The sequence below is a fragment of the Malus sylvestris genome, chromosome 15 (assembly GCF_916048215.2).
Source record: "Malus sylvestris chromosome 15, drMalSylv7.2, whole genome shotgun sequence".
Classification (NCBI taxonomy): domain Eukaryota; kingdom Viridiplantae; phylum Streptophyta; class Magnoliopsida; order Rosales; family Rosaceae; genus Malus; species Malus sylvestris.
In genome coordinates this window covers 31,215,488-31,228,838 of record NC_062274.1, presented here as the reverse complement: position 1 = coordinate 31,228,838, position 13,351 = coordinate 31,215,488, and the positions used below count along the sequence as shown (strand labels likewise).

The 13,351-nt window shown below is 35.8% G+C and overlaps 1 protein-coding gene and 3 non-coding genes across 5 annotated transcripts; all 4 read left to right on the top strand.

Moving 5' to 3' along the window:
• The first annotated feature begins 692 nt into the window (after positions 1-692).
• On the top strand, positions 693-5,731 carry LOC126603150 (protein CURVATURE THYLAKOID 1D, chloroplastic). 2 transcript variants are annotated; one of them, XM_050269899.1, is made up of 5 exons: positions 693-934; positions 1,302-1,528; positions 2,886-2,990; positions 3,090-3,161; positions 5,383-5,731. In XM_050269899.1, the coding sequence occupies exons 1-5, from the start codon at positions 766-768 to the stop codon at positions 5,500-5,502; spliced, it is 693 nt and encodes a 230-aa protein (XP_050125856.1). In that variant the 5' UTR covers positions 693-765; the 3' UTR covers positions 5,503-5,731. The 2 variants fall into 2 exon arrangements, with proteins under 2 accessions (XP_050125856.1, XP_050125857.1); XM_050269900.1 differs by lacking the exon at positions 5,383-5,731 and adding an exon at positions 3,724-3,993 and having other exon boundaries at positions 700-934.
• On the top strand, positions 1,750-1,841 carry LOC126606121 (small nucleolar RNA snoR128). The gene has a single exon (XR_007617138.1). It is a non-coding gene; the product is annotated as a small nucleolar RNA snoR128 (small nucleolar RNA).
• Positions 2,320-2,412, top strand: LOC126606120 (small nucleolar RNA snoR128). Its single transcript, XR_007617137.1, has one exon. It is a non-coding gene; the product is annotated as a small nucleolar RNA snoR128 (small nucleolar RNA).
• Positions 2,501-2,592, top strand: LOC126606119 (small nucleolar RNA snoR128). The gene has a single exon (XR_007617136.1). It is a non-coding gene; the product is annotated as a small nucleolar RNA snoR128 (small nucleolar RNA).
• Positions 5,732-13,351: the final 7,620 nt, after the last annotated feature.

The following is a 13,351-nucleotide window of genomic DNA, read 5'->3' as shown; positions in this document are numbered from 1 at the left end:
ATTGCTGAGAATTTGAATGATGTAGATCATTATTTTTTAGTAAAATACATGAAAACAAAGAAATTTAAGTCTTGGCTGTAACTTGACTAGGAAATGGATTTTGTAGTTTCTCCTTCGGTTGAATATTTATTAATGTTGACGATTTTCATTTCATATTATGTATTTTCATTATTTTACTAGGAACTCTTTGATCATTGCGTATGTAGAAGTTATATGGCTAGTTGGTGATCAAACCAATTGGATAGTAAATGATGATGTGCGTGAAAGAATTGTCCTACCACCAATTACACGAAGAAGATATGGTAGACTCAAAGAAAAAAGAATCCCGTCATTTGGAGAAAACAAAATCAGCTCGGAAATGTTCAAAATATAGCTCAAATGGCCATTGTAAACAAACTTGTAGAAATCCTGTTTCAATTCATCCTATTTTGTAGAACTCTTTTTAAATTGGGGTGTGATGAATAAATATTTTCTTTTGATCATTTTATTGTTTATTTTGGTTGTACGTACAATCCTTTAAATTTCAAACAATTAAAAGTTAATTACTTTTATTTCTTGATGAATCACCATTTAGGAGGATACTAGGCCTTGGTTCTCTTTCCTGGGCGGGGCATCAAGTACATGTGTATTTACCATCGTTATTGGCGAGGTGGTGGGCTAGAAAGCCCAAAACAGGCCTGGGCGCGGATACCCAAACCCTAGCACAACTCCCTGCTATATAGCTGCAGCATCCGACCCACCTCTTTCAGATCGTCAACAACAAAAATGCAGCTCTGTACAGCCGCTCCCCAAGGTGTCTCCAACCTCCCTAACCGCGGCCACCGCCGCCATAACCGCCATCTCATCACAGACTCCACCACCAACCTCAGCTCGAAACCCTCACTCCTTCACAGACAAATCCCATGCTCACTCAAATCTCTCCGGCTTCACTCTCGTAAGTTCTCCATCCCTTAACGTTTGGTATCCAATCCCAACAAACACCATTAATTTTTATGCCCAATTCACCCTCTGTTTTCATTTCTCAGCTAGGGTTTAGAGTTTTGGCTCATTTTGTTTTTTTTATAATTTATATTTCCTTCTTGTTTTTTTTGTCGCTGCTTAAATTTCAAATGTATTGATTATTCGTTTATTCAACTTTACTGCTTTCGAATTTGGAAGTTCTTTCAATTGGGGGTTATTTTTTTTTCAAATTTTTTTTGTCCATATTGGGGTTTTTGGAAATTATTCGTTTTGGTTTGATATAGAGACAGTGACTGTGGCTACTTGCTTATGGGAGCATTATCTTTGTGTTTTTCTTGCAGGATTGCTTTTGGCGAGAGCAGCAACATCAGAAGAAACTCCAAGTGGGCCCAATCCTTATGCTGCCGAAGAGCGCGGCGGTGGCGGCGTATCCTTGGAGGATGTTGTGCCCCCTGAAAAGAATCTGTACAATCAAACTTGGACTGAAGAAGAAGTTAAAGAAGATGCAAATGCGGACGCGGGTGGCCAAATGCAGATATTCGATTATTTCAGTAACCTCGACTTAAAGGTTTGTGATTTTCTGTAGATGTGAATGGACATATATCAAAGTAGAATTAGTACATGCATTTCAATGTCTGTATGAGCCATTGGTTGGATGCAAAACCTGCTCTGTTTATACCGGTAAATACATAGAGGTTTGTACCCATGTTAGGATTTATCCAACTTAATAACTTGTTTTTGTTTGGTTTGATTTTCTCAAAATTAATTTTGTGGAATTGAAAAACTTGGTTGCGATGATGATTCAGTAACTACTTGAGAGTGTCTAACAGTACTCGATGGAAATCCGACAATTATGTCGATCTGAGCGGTTACCTGAGCGACTTAGTATTTAAAATTGGTGGTTTGGTGAGGGATTTCACGAGTGTTTACCTCAGCAAGAAATGTTCCTCAGTACCTCTTCATCATTGAAAACAGCATTTCCATCGTTTTTGTTATTTTCCCCATATGAAATTTGAGAAGTATACTAAAAGGTTGGTTTTTGATACTGACCTTTCTTGTCAAACATTGAATTGGATTTCAGAATCAAGGATGTGCTTGCTTGTATTTGTTTTCTTTAAAATGATTGTTTTACCTTTTTATTTAATTTTCTTGTAACCTGAATATTATGGTAATATGGTTCAATGGATCCCTAGTATCGTTATATGTTAGTAAGGAAAAACTAACTTGCTTTAATCGTGGTAGCCTTTTCTCTGTTTTACTGTTCTACTAATTTCAGGTTTGAGTTTTGCCCTATTTATATGAGTTTTTTATTCTATTCAAAATTACAACTCTTTGGTGTTAATTGTATGTGATCTTTGGTTGCGATGATGATTCAGTAACTAGTTTAGAGTATCTAAGAATGCTCAATGGAACTTTGACAATCATGTCGATTCTGAGCGGTTACCTGAGCAACTTGGCATGTTGATTTGGTTCAGTACTCAAAGTTGGTCTCTTTGTTGTCTCGACTGCCTTTCTTTGATGGTTTAGTACTCAAATTTGGTTGCGATGATGATTCAGTACTAGTTTAGAGTGTCTAAGAATGCTCAATGGAACTTCGACAATCATGTTGATTCTGAGCGGTTACCTGAGCAACTCGATATTTGATTTGGTAGAAGTATTTCGTTTCATTTGTTTTGTCTTTGGTTGGTCTATAATTGTAAAAAAGTAGCAGCTTACGATGAACATAAATTAGTGTTAATATTCACAGTAAGGAATTTGATTTTACTAGTTATAATATTGTACCACGCATGTATTATGTATATACTGCTGGTAGAATCATGTTTCTAAATACAACTACAAATACCCTATAAATAAAAACGATTTACTTCCGACCAAAAGAAAATAAAAAAGCTGTACTGATGGCTTGCTCTTTTGACTAATTGCAGTTGGATAGTGATGATACGTACAACCTTTTGCTATATGGTGGTGGTGCCTTGTTTGCCTTGTGGTTAGCATCAGCTGTCGTTGGAGCTATTGATTCTATTCCGTTGGTATGTCACAAAACATACTTTCCATGTGAATTTCTTGACTTACAACCGTGAATTAATGCCCTTTTTCTGGGTATTGATGTTGCTTGCCATATCAATCAGTTCCCGAAGTTGCTGGAAGTAGTCGGTCTTGGATACACCGTCTGGTTTAGCTCTCGTTATCTGATATTCAAGGTAATTATAAACTTTTAGCTTCAAATGTCACCATATTAGCTAGTCAGACATGTTAAAATCAAGGTTCTAAAAGACGCTAGGCACTAGTTGAGCGGTGAGCTGGGGCCTAGCGGCTTGGCGGGGTCTAGGTGGGTGCCTATGCGGACTAGGCAGATTTAAATAGATCTATTATATTTCGTGTAAATAAGTGTCTGTTTATATTTGAAATATATATAATTTAATTATAAACTACAAAATAGAATGACATATATATTAGGAACTATTGGAACATAATGAAAACATGGGAACATACATATAATGTGTATTCATTTAAGTATTCAACAAGTTCCTTACAATTTATTGAAAAAAATAAAATGCAAAATGAAAGTTATCTATTTTCTGCCTAAGTTTGTCGCAACCTAATTGGGTGCCTAGGTGGGTTTGGGCGGTCTAGGCACCATTTCTTAATTTTCAAACGCCTAGGCATTAATCGGAACGGTGCCCAACCACCTAGGCGGCGCTAGGCGGAGATTTTTAGAACATTGGTTAAAATATATACATAATGTTGATTATTGTTGTGCAGAAAAACAGAGATGAGTTGGTTGCTAAAGTTCAAGTCCTTAAACAGCAGGTTCTGGGTTCGGACGATGACTGATATGGAGGACTTGTTACGTTGTGCAGATTGTTGCTGCATAAAACCATGAATGTAGAGTTTTAAGGAAAAATATATAGGGATTTCTTTTAGCCAATATTAGGAATAGTCCACTTTATTAATATAAGTCAAATCTCTTAAGTTAGGATCATTTTATTATAAGATAAGGTTTACAGTGAAAATTAAATTTCTTCTTAATTATCTCTTTGATTATTTCTTCATATATATATATATATATATGTTCTTTTTGTTTTTCGTGTTCTTCATCTTCCTGCTTTAAGCCTCATTTATGGATTTTTATTTTTATAATCATCTTATATTAAAAGTTTGTTCAAAAAAAAAAAAAAAATCATCTTATATTAAAAGTTCATTTTATTTATCAACTGACATGACAAATTTTTTTTTTATGATCAACTTGAATCACATATTAATGTGTTTTGTTTGTAGGTATATTATGTTTTTGTATGTTCTAATTAGGTTTCGTAACTCGCGTATATGTATTATACATTTATATATTTGTTACTTGAGTTAGGATCATATGTTCTGCCAATGAATTTATGTTAGTACATTAGTTTTTTATTATAAGATGCTAAAAATTTGAAAATGCATGAAACTAGATGAGTTTAATTTATTTCCAAAATTATTAGAAAATGTCAAATAAGTATAAAAGAAATAAAACACGTTGATTTTTTTTACCCAAATCTAAATGCTCCGATCCGACATGTTTTTCTGCTCCCTTCTGGTTGTGCAAGTGCAACTGTGGCCTAAGCTTTTATATATTTGTAGTTTTTACGACTAAACAAAACGTGCAAGGAAGAGAATGTCCCGACTTTCCATGCTCAATTGCTCATCGTCAACCATGTTGTCCTAGCCAATGTCGTAACCCTTGAGCTTTGAATTTCTCTAGCAATTTTGTATATCAGTTATCCTTGCAAGCAGTCTTAAGGAGGTTGATCATTTTGCAACTGGCGGAATTCTGGTGGATAGAGTTTTCTTTTTCAACCCAATGCGTCTTGGATTCAAACTCTTTTTTTTTATTTTTTTTTATTTCCATAGTTAAGATGAATTTAGTATAGATTATACATCTTTTGTCAAACCGGAGGTTGATCATTTCTTAAACCGATAAATGAATCATCTCCAATACACAAGTATAAAATTGTTAATCCTATTGCCCAAGTAAAATTTTTTGGATAACTCAGTGGTACTTTTCAACTAAATGCGTCTCGGGTTCAAACTCTTGAATTTAGTACAAATTATACATTTTTTTTGTCAAAAAGGAGGTTGATCTTTTCTTAAACCGATTAATGAATCGCCTCCAATACACAAGGATAAAATTCTTAATTCTATTGCCTAGACTTGACATTTTCAACCCGACCCATCCCAACCTGTTAAAATTAGTATTCGGGCGAGTGATAAACGGATCGGATGGTTAATGGTCAATCCGTTAATCACTCGTTAAATAACAGATCATTTTGAATGAACCCGCGAAATCTGTTAACCATCGGTTATTGAGAACTTTTGTGTAATTTCAATCCGTTCCTTTTTTTTTTCCCCTCTCGCTCTCCCTCACTCTCGTTTCTGTTTTATCAGTGTCATATCAAGATGAGAGTGATGTTCGATGTTGCTGAAGTTGGTGATCTCTCTTCATCTCTCTGTGAGACTACTTGTGTTAATGTTGCATCGATGATCGATATAATCCCGACAGTCTAGCGACTTAGACGACGCCCTAAATTGGTACTCCCAGTAGATGATGGTGAAGTGTCGACAGAAGATGCGGCTCGTATTGCAATGTTAATGTCGAGGTTTGTGGCAACCATAATTTAGGCAAAGAAGGTGACCGAACGTAATAATACGAACGGGTGACCCGTTATTGCCTAATATATTTGAATATGTGCTTTGGAATATTGCCTAATGTAAAAAATAAAAAATAAATTGTTAACGGGTGACCCGTACGATTTGAGTTTGGATGACCCGTTAAATTAACAGGTCGGGTTGAATTTGACCCAAGTTCAATAAACTCAACCCCATTTACAGGGTACGTACAATTTAAGGAAAATTGTCAAGTAAGAAATAATTAAGGTTCTAAAGCTATAGACTAAAGTCTGAATGTTAATACAAACTAAAAGTCGCTTCTCGAAATTTCATTCCCTTTCTTTTTTCGAGTGCCAAACTCTCAATTACCCAACAACAATGGGAAGGAAAGAGCTTAACCTATTTTTCTCTTATTTCCCTACCCTTTTTACCATCCCAAACTAGGTATGATATTATCGAAATCTCTCTCAAAAGGTCCGAAAAATAGAATTGTAAAGGGGGTGGAGCAATATCTTTGTAGGATTTCTCCAAAAATTTGGAGATATCTTAATGATATCGATATTTTGGTGAAACAATATTCTTGTAAGATTTCTCCAAAAACTTAGAGATATCTTAGCGATATCAATAATTTTGGTAAAACAACGACATATCGTTGCAAGATCTTTTGGTGAATGTTGTTGAAAATTCTATCTTAAGGTTCCTTTTAGTTTCTAGTTATTATCTCATAATTGTAATTTGAAATTGGAATGCAGCACAAATAGTTGTTGCGGCTGCCATGTCTCTGTATTTTTTTTGTCATTAAATTTCATGTGATTTAATAAAGCATAAACAACGAAAGATGACAGACAAAATGCATTTTAGTGTAGTGTTGTGCTTCCCCGATTTTATAAAGTTTAGACAGTAGACGATCCATAAATTTCATGTTTTATAGCAATTTTTCGTCTTTTTTTATCATCATTTTCATATTGAATTATTAATTTTCTTTAAATCTGGCCTTACTGATGTGTCTATCGAATCAAATCCTAAATCTGATCTCAAAGTACCACTTTTTTTTCCCTTCTTTCTGTAAACTTGTTTTTTATTTTATTTTTATTTTTAGAAAAAAAAAACGATATTATCTACGTTAAAGGGGAGGGGGTAGACTTAGCCTCACAATGGGCTTGCAATAATATGACTCAAATTCGCCTTTGGCGACAATTGAACCTAAGATCTCTCACTTACAAGTGAAGAAGAATATCACTAAACTGTAGTACTAAGTAGCAAAAGAACAACCAGAAGCCACTCTTTTCTTTCTGTAAACTTGAAATTGAGTAAAGTCATAAGTCCCAATTAATGAGGCAAGATTTTGAATTTCATGATTTTCACAAACAATTCATGTGAAATACGTAATCACATACCTTGGTAATTAGCTGTTAAATGTCATGTACAAACCTCTATCTTGAGCAATTTGTAGACGAGTTGTACATATTTTTCATTAATATACACATTAGATGAGTATATGCATTATTATAGGCTGAGAGGACCCGTTTCCTAATGAAGCCCATAATTAATTACCACCCATCACATTAATAAAATAGAAAACCAGTTCTCATAATTTGACCAATAAGGTTTGCTTTCAAAACAATAGTCATTAAACAGAATATATCACACATAAACCATGTCAATTGGGTCACACTAGAATATTGAAGTTATTCTTACATTCTTCCACTTGGACCATATGACACATATGCCTAATGGTTTAATAAATAAACATTAGCACTCATTCATTTGAAAAGACCCTCTGTTGTACTTTTATGTGCAAGCAAAAGTGAATACTAACAAAGTACCAAATATCAACATCGTAGGCGAAAACGTAGAAACAAAAATCTCGAAATAAGAATATAAGAGATTAATTCATCGCAAAGTCTACCTATACGGGCTTTGCCCGTAGCTGAATTTCAACAAACAAACTTATATTACAAACAAGTTTAACTCTCTCAACCCAAATCTCACACACTATAAACCCTAAACCAAACAAGTAAAGAGCTAGAACAAATGGAGGATACTATCCCAAATTGCTCTCTAACACACAAACTCATAAATCGACTCTCACCAAATTGCCAAACAAATGAGCCATGAATTTGTCAAACTCATGACGGTGACCTTCACCCAAAACCCAAAAGATAAAACTCTCTAAACCATGGTGAGGGACACTAAATAAACTAATCTTAAGGTCCTATTTATAGTGCATATGACTTAGGTTATAATAAGAATCCCAATCTTAATTGGAAGTATATTCAAATCCTGATCAAATAGGTAATAACAATATTTCTCCACCTAGCAAGGAATCCAACCAAGAAGTCAAATCCAAACCCAAATAGGACACAATTCTGCATTATCTTAATTTTTAGCTGCAAAACACAGCACCCTTAGTATTAAATGATCAACATAAATATTGATTTTATGTATTTAATAATGAGAGTCATGGAGGTTTTAAATCTATATGCGACATAATCCCTTCCATCCATATACCACAACACTAATAAATCACTCAAAAGGTCAATTAGTGAGAAGTAAATACAAGGCGTGTGCTATCTTGTAACGACCCAAAAATTATTCGGAAGCTAATCACTAGGTCAAAATAAAGTCGTGGTTAACCTTTACGATATAAACCATAATAAATTTCCTTACTTGACAATTATTCAGAAAATTTATTTAAGTTATTTTATGGCTGCATCTAACCTCTTTGTTAGACTACCTACGTACCCTCAAACGGGATCAAGCCATTCGTAGTTCACCGTCATAATTAAGCCGTTTACTAATAATATTGGTGTGGTGGGTATATTCAATACTAGATTCAAACAATCAAATCACACCAAAAGAGTATCAAATATGAAATAATAATATCGAAATTAGCTTAAAAATGCCAAGTCGGCCAATTGGCCATGTGTCTCCGCTGCAGGTGGAGGCTTCCGGCGAATGGAAACCAAATTTTTCTGACTAACTTCAAAAATTATTAAAATTTTACAGGATTGTAGAACACAACAAGGAGAAGAACTTTCATACATGGCCTAAAGTCCAATTCAGCTGGGAAGTACCTCAAATTACCCTCGATCCATCGGGAACCCTAGAACGAACTCTGATGCTTCAACCACTGCTTGGGCTTTGCTCCTGAGGTTGAGGGGAGTCTACTGGTGGTGGTGGTCTACTTAATTGGCTTCAGGAATGATGGATTGCTGTAGTGGAGTCATCGTACCCACCGGTGCTGTTCTTCGTGAAATAGGAGCCAAACCTCGTCGGGTTGGGTGGAAATAGAAGATGAAGGGATGTGTAGTTGTTTCCAAGTGGTGGCTTGCCTTGATTCGCTGAAGAAATGCCAAAAAAGCCATCAAATTTCTTGCCCAGAAACCGAGTCTGCAATCGGGTCAGAAACCAGGTCGCGTGGGATCCCTGGTTGGCTGGTTCCACCTTCTCATTCCTTTCCCTTATTTCTTTTCTCCTCGATTCCCAGTACCCCCCCCTCATTTCTCTCTTTTCTTCTCCCCCCCCCAAATCACAGCCACCCACGTGACTTATCTCCCACGGGAAGGTTCTCCAACTTTCTTGGAGCCTTCCAGGTTGTAAAGTCTAAATTTATTTGCTTGGTTTTCCTTGTTAAAGTTGTAAATGATACCATACATGCTCTTAGATAGTCTTTGAATATTCAACTCTTTTATGAGTTTATCTTGCTGGATTTTGCATCCAAAGGCATTGGTTGAGGAAAATTATCATCATAAAAGGTTTGTTCATGCATGTGCATTTCATATCTCTATTTGTGTTGCATTCTGTCTAGTTTGATTGTATAGTCAGTTTTGCGCGCTGACTTCCAGCTGTTTGGGCACATAAATTAAGACATCCCACATGGACTGACTAACACCTTTTTGCTGGTGGTCTGTTTCTGACCATTGATCTGCTCAGATTGTCTGCTGGGTTGACAAGTGGTTTTTGTTCTTGTTGGATGTGCAAAAATCATATTTGTCTATATAACCTTAGTTAGGGTTTTCATCCTTTTTTGTTGAGATAGATTAACTTTAGAGAGAGACATAGTTTTTCATCTCTATCCCAAATCCCCTAGAAGCATCAAATATTTTTTTGGGTAATGTTTTTCTTTGAATATTTATGAATCTATCTCTGAAAATGCTTGTTCAAATCTTCTTATATGCTCATTTGTTTTGGCTAGGAGTTTTACATTTTCAGAAAAAAGATGATTTTAGCTTTGAGCTACCTCTTGTGTTCTTCATTGAAACCCTAGCCACAAAAGCATGTTCATGTGTCAAACACCCAATCACTGCATATTAGGGTACCTTGTCTTCATGGTTTTGTTTTAATTTTGTGGTCAATTTCTTCAAGTTTCAAATCTTTAAACTGACCTGTTTTGGATTCTCATCAATTTCTTCCTTGAAGTATTTGTCTAGAAGCTGACTGGTCATTAAATCCAGATTTTTCATAACCATCATTATCATATCATTTGCATTGGTTGTGTTGGTTCTCGATGCCATAAGGTGATAAGCTCAGAAGGAGCTGCCACTTCGTGAAGACTGAAGGAGTTCATCTCGTGTAAGGCAAGGTTGCACAAAGGTGCTTCATAGATAGGGATCTAGGAATTAAGCTTGTGTGATCTTTGTATGAACCTTGTTTACACTAGTAGTTTGGACTCAACGGAGAGTCTCCGGTTTTTTAACCCAGAGGTGGGTTTTTCCGGCCAAAAACTTCTTGTGCTCCTTGTCTCTTAAACTTGCTTGCATATGTTTCATGCATCCTATGAGTTGTTTTTTGATATGTGTTAGCTACCAAGTTTACAGTCCATATTATGAGCAATGAACTGAATTGTTGTTGGCTAGGATAACTTGTAGTGAACTAAGTTTGATTCGTAAATTTACATTTGATTAATTGACGAATCTGTACTTAGTTGACTGGTCAGCTTGACTAGTCAATCCAGCATACTTTGTTTCATAATTGCTTTGTCATTGCTGTTTGTATAATGAACTGGTATGTAAATGTGTTCAAGTTTAGGAATTATTTTTGTGAAACTAATCTGGGCAGACTCTGATTAGTTGGACATAATGGTCAATTAGGATTTGTTATTGCAATTACTCTTTATATCACTGACTAACTAGTAACTAGTTGACTAGCTCATTTGACTAGTTTACTGTGCAAAATTAAATTTTTATTTACAGGATATTCTACCTGGTACCATTTTCAGAGTTATAGAGATAATTACCATTTTACCCTTGTATTTAACCGTTAATTTCTCCTTCGTTAAAACTTCGTTTTGTAAACGGTTTTTGCATATGTGCTCGTAGGATTGACCTCTATCCAAATATGTCAAGAAATACAACAAAGCATATAAAGATAAAATACATCCTTGTATAATTATGTTTAGCCAACTAGGGGCATTTTCATCTTTTAATGTAATACCTTGAATATTTTAGAACTATAACGTGAATTTTCATTTTATATCTATAGGGAGGAAACCGAAGATAAATAGATTTATGGTTATGAAATTCAAATGGGGGAAATGTGAAATCCCTTTCCTAGACTTTATTATTAATTACGTATTTTATAGTCATATTCAGAGTTACGACACATTTATATTTACGGTGTATAATTTTTCGATAAGTGAAAAGACGAAAATGCCCTAGTTGGCTAAACATAATTATACGAGGATATATTTTATCCTTATATGCTTCATTGCATTTCTTGGCATAATTGGATAGAGGTATATCCTACAAGCGCGTAGGCGAAAACCGTTTATGAAACAGAGTTTTAACGAAGGAAAAATTAAAGGTTAAATATAAGGGTAAAATGGTAATTATCCTTATATTTAGAAAGCTCCCAGGAAAGTTGGAGGCAAGAAATTCAACGGCTTTTCCAGGGTTTCTTCGGAAAATCAAGGAAAGCCACCACCTGGAAACAACTCCACGACCCTCCCTCTTCCATTTCCACTCAAAATTGACAAGGTTTGGCTCCTATTTCCCAAAGAACTGCACCGGTGGGTGCGATGGCTCCACGGTGGTGATTCTCCATTCCTGAAGTCAATTTTGTCGACCACCACCACTAATAGACAAAGCCCAAGTAGTGGTTGAGGTGTCGGAGTTTGTTTTGAGGTCGAATCAAGAATATCCAATTCTAGGGTTTTTGATGGATTGAGGGTAATTTGAGGTAAATTCAAGAATATCCAATCATAAACCAACTCAGTGTTCAATGTGCCGAGCCCAGTAATCTGTAACATCTCACTTCGCCGAGAAACCTAATGGGATGACCTCTGCCAATAAGGACTCGAAAATCCTTCTGGACCGAGACTTGGATAGGTAACCAGTAGGCCTCAATGCAGTGCTGTTTATCCAAACTGAAGGTGCTCCGTGGTTGACTAATTCTACGCCAACGGTGCTGTTTATCCAAACTGAAGATGCCACCGGTTGCCTTCATAGTGCTATTTATCCAAATTGAAGATGTGTTGGCGGAAAAAGAAAATAAAAAATCTCAAGGTTGTTGAGAAGTTTTGTGTAGAGCGAGAGTTTGCGCATGACAGTTTGTATGTTAAATTGGAGGGGCATTGCACATTTCACATTGCCTTGTATATATAGCAGTGAAGTATTTACTAGCCAACCTGTGCAATTCTGGCCCAAAGTAGAACACTCATCTGAGATAGTTATCATAGAAGCCTTTGTCATCATCTTGATATCCTGGAATAGTTGGCGACTGCATTTTCCTTGTATTCAGACTAGATACACCAGTCTCCTGATAAGACTCGTATTTAGAATTGTAGCCAACTTCAAATTCCTAGGCACCATGCGCCATATCTTATCACCCATTCACCAGATCATCTACGATTCTACATGTATGAATTGTATGGAAAATAGTCTCCTAATTCCCTATGTACATGCATGAATCCAATCCTTTTATCTCTAAACTCACGTGCACCACTTGGAATGTATGCAGCATCAGGATTACTACTTGGTCATAATCATCACCAATCTTGTTTATCAAATCCCACTTGTAGCTTTATCCCATCCTGATGATGATCAACAAATCCCTCTATTATCCAAAACACAACCTACATTCATGGTTTTTGGCTATGGAATACGAATTCAGTCCTTATCCTCCTTTATCCCAAACCAATTGGATTGACTAATGTTAGGTTTAAATAATTTAATATATTACTAAGAGATAGTATCATGATTGAAATCATAATATTATTTCTCAATAATAATTTAAAATCATTTCAACCATTTTGTCGTTCAACGGTCTAAAATTCTGCTCATTCAATGACCTCAATTGCTTGGGCCAAGAGTGTAAAATCGGGTCCAAACATTGCCTCCCAGTTTCCTTGAGCTTTGGCTTGTAAGCTGAATGGTTGAGAAAATTAAGTCTTGTGCCCAGCAAAATCTCGTGGTATCGCCGAAGAAGATAAAAACTTCTCTCGGCAAAAGAAAAGCACACGATGCTGTTAAGAATCCGTAGTTGAACTTCTATTTGAGTTTAAGATCCTTGACAAACTCCAACTAATGAATGCCTCACCGAATGAAAAGGATAGCCCACGTGAAAGCCTACCACTCGAAATGGGTGGCTTTTCATCATGTCCCAATTGATGGTAAATACTCCTCGACAAAAGAAAATGACGTCGGCACCCACCAAATTCGACCATATGCACATCAAACATTGGAACAAACTTCACCATTCATCTATCATAGCCAACATGAATCATGATTCTTGGACCCATATGGCC